Below are 3,597 nucleotides of genomic sequence, written 5' to 3'. Positions count from 1 at the left end.
CAACTGAACCCTCATTTTCATAAGCAACTCTTCCACCGAGGATAGACCTCTTAGAGAAGATGACACTGTGAACCATCTCCCCAGGAAAATGCTTGCAGACACACACCACACAGTCATACACACACATACACACACACACACACGTGTTTTCACCCTGAATCTGATCTTGGGCTCCTAGGGAACATCTAGCTAAGCACTGGACAGGGATATAGTGCTGTGGTTAAGAGTATAATCTCTCTAGCCCTTCTGCCCAGTTTAAATCCGAGCCTGCTCACTTCTTAGCCATGGGACCTTGGCCACATTAATGTATTTCTCAGTGCCTTCATTTCCTCACTTGTGAAATGCTGTTGCTGCTAAGTCGCTTCAGTCGTGTCCGACTCTGTGTGACCTCCATAGACGGCAGCCCACAAGGTTCCCCCATCCCTTGGATTCTCCAGGGAGTGGGTTTGCCATTGCCTTCTCTGCTTGTGAAATGGGGCACATAATAATCTCTAGGGCTGTTATGAATGTTCAGTGAATCAATATGTGTGAAGGGCTTGGCAGGTAAGAAGCACTGTATCAGTTTTGTAAAATAAAAACTTTTCTGCAAAAGACGACTCTGGGAGCAGATGATTTCCAGCCTCCGTGCACAAGCGGACACACTGCCACATCTCATTTCTGTCATGTCCTGGCTGAACATCTCGTCGCCTCCGAGGGTGCCCAGGAGCACGGCCCCCTCCACTTGGTGAATTATTCCTGGAGATGAGGATAATTGTTAAGCTGCATTGGTGCCCTTTCTCCTCCAGCCTTGCCTCCTCCAACCACCGGGAGAGCTGACCCTACAACTCAGGCGGAGACTGGGGGAAGGGCTCACACATCCTGGGCAGGATAGGCTGGGTGCTGCCAAGTAGCTCATCCTACTCCCCAGGGTCAGGGGATGGTGCCCATTCTCCAGGTGAGAACATCAAGGCTCAGAAAGGACAGGACCTTCCCAGAGATCACACTGCTGCTAAGTAGAGGAGTCGGATTTACGGTCCAGGCATGCAGGCTGGTGCTGATCTGGCCAGTGCTGTCCTGTTGGCGTGTCTGCTGGAGCCTCTGATAAACAAGGACCCCCTGGTCCTTCTGAATCAGGGATGGGAGGTGGGTAGGGAGCTTAGAACCTTTGAGCTACCAACCCAGCACATATGCAAAACATCGCCCCAACTTTCTGGCCCACTTCAAACTCCAATGGGGAATGTAGACCCTTCTTAAAGATGCTCAGAGTTCCTGACCTGACTCATGGAGGGCGCAGGACCAGTTTCCAGTGCTAAGCCCTCAGGTGCCTTATCACATGGGATCCTCGGGTTAGCCCTGGGAGGCAGGCACTATGATTTATTCTCATTTTACAGATGAGAAAATTGAGGCTCAGAGAGGAAAATGGCTTCATAAGTTTACACTGGTAGGAAGGATGGACGCCAGAATTGGAGCCCTGATCTTTCTGGCTCCAGAGCTAGAGCTGTCCTGTCTTTAGGACATCCCGTAAGGAGCTTAGCCCCTGCCTCGGGGACACACACTTCCTGGGAGCTGGAGGCACCCACTCTGAAGGGGTGATGGGGCAGTCCAGGGCTAGACGGTGGTCGGTGTCTTGCACGCTATCTCTCTGGGGTCACACACACCCTACCGAGTGCAGCAGCTTCCTGTTTACCGTGTCCTACATGTTTTCCCCTCAGCTCCCTCACGTGATCCCTGGACACTCCTGAAAGCCAGCAGGCCTGGAGTGACTAAGCCCATTCTGCAGAAGGAGCCAGGAGAGGGGAGGTGACATGCCCAAGGTCACACAGTGAGTGAATGGCAGGGGGAGGCGAGCAAATGGTGAGAGCAACCACGCATCACACCCACTGACCACGGGCAGGGCAAATACCTCCCTCTGGCTGAGCTGAGCTGACTCAAGTGCTACAGAGCTTGGCTAAAGCTGCAGAGCCATGGAAGGAAGGCAGGTGGGCTGCCCCCCTCCTCAGGCTGGCTTGCGACTGGTCAGGTCCCCGCGTCCTGGCTTCCAAGCCTCCTCCCTTCCCCCACCTCCTTGTGGAGGAGATGTGCTCTCAGTGATAACGGGAGCGGATGTACAAACTTGGGGAGACACACAGGCAACGCAATCTGGTCTGAGACAAATGGACGTGTTGCTGATGTGACTCGCGTGTGTGAATGGCAACGGCATATCACATGAGTGCTGAAGAGAGCTGACCCCCCAGGACGGGGATGTGCACACGTACACAAGCAGGTACAAAGAGGGGCACGAGACAGGATGCCCAAACTGGACATATGTCCAGGAAACCCAGGACACACAAACCAATCCACGTCCAGAGCTCATACGTGCAAACGTCATGGACACACATACACACGCTCATCACTGCTTACCGTATACACACTCATTGCCGCTTACTGTACACACACTCATTGCCACTTATGGACATAAGCAAGATAAACACAGATATCCCTAGAGATAACCACAAACACGGACCCACTCAAAGAAGAAATGCAACTAGAAATAGATGCAGAACACATGCACACACAGACCAGTGAACACAAACATGCAAATGGGTTCCTGCAGACATACATTTGCAACAAAGTCCACCACTTCCCCACGTGTGTACATGGAAATTCAAGCACTCATGCCAACGGGAGGTTACAATCGCACACCAGTGAGCTTGTGTGTGTGTGCACATACACACACACAAACACACAATGTGCGTGGGCATGCGCACTGTTGATCCCCGTCTCATTTAGCAAAACCTCCCTGAGAACTCCATTTTCTCTAAGTGGGGCATTCACCCCAGGAAAGTCCCAAAGACACCCTGAAACATAGTCATGTCTCCATCCACCATCTCCGGGGACGGGACATAACCTTTCCATCTCTCTGGACCTCGGCCCAAGGGGTTCAAGCAGAGGTCATGCTGGGCAAAATGACTGGGGCTGGATGCCGAGAGGACGCTCACCATGAAGTCCCCGCTCCCGGTGACATGCTGCACAGCGACAGCTTTGGTCACAGGGACCACGAAGCCCTGGCAGGAACACCCAGGGCCTACTTTTGCTGCAGATGGCCCTGGCAGACCACCCCCCCGCCACCACCCCGAAGGCTTCTGGTCACTGTACCTGGGAACATTGACTTCACCTGGCAACACCTGTGCCCTCATTGACGGGACCACCGCGCTCAGCTACCGCTGTCCCCCCAGCCCCAAACCCAGTGCTTCAGACTCGCTCCGGGACCTGGGTACACCTGCCCCCACCTGGCACACCTGGGCACACCTGCCCCCACCTACCATTGCCCATCGTCAACACCTGTACATTCTCAAACTCCAGGGTGGTGTAGGCTGGGTCCAGCGCGGCACTGTAGTCGGCCATGTCCATGTCGACGAGGGTTTTGGAGAGGCGCATCCTCCCTCTCCCCGCCTCGGCCGCCTGCCCTGCCCAGGATGCCCACCCCGAAGGCTCTGGGCTGAGCCCCGGCCTCTGCGCTCCGCCCTCCCACCGCCTCCTCCCAGCCGCCCTCTCTGCCTTCCTGCGTTTCAAACCGTCCTCTGGGAGGGTCTGCCGGGAGTCTGGGCCTAGCCTCTGCGCAGGGGTGGAGGCTGTGCT

At 54.9% G+C, this 3,597-nt stretch overlaps 1 protein-coding gene across 1 annotated transcript in view; it reads right to left on the bottom strand.

Annotated features, from left to right (window-relative positions):
* The window catches only part of HNF4A (hepatocyte nuclear factor 4 alpha), a 26,549-nt gene extending 23,153 nt beyond the window's left edge, over positions 1-3,396 (bottom strand). Inside the window, exon 1 of the mRNA XM_052650881.1 lies at positions 3,282-3,396. Coding sequence (XP_052506841.1) covers positions 3,282-3,396 — 115 coding nt within the window. The remainder of the gene's footprint in view (positions 1-3,281) is intronic.
* Between the last annotated feature and the right edge of the window lie 201 nt (positions 3,397-3,597).

This window comes from Budorcas taxicolor, chromosome 13 (assembly GCF_023091745.1).
Source record: "Budorcas taxicolor isolate Tak-1 chromosome 13, Takin1.1, whole genome shotgun sequence".
Lineage (NCBI taxonomy): Eukaryota > Metazoa > Chordata > Mammalia > Artiodactyla > Bovidae > Budorcas > Budorcas taxicolor.
The sequence above is the reverse complement of the archived record's forward strand: the minus strand, read 5'-3'. Positions and strand labels throughout refer to the sequence as shown.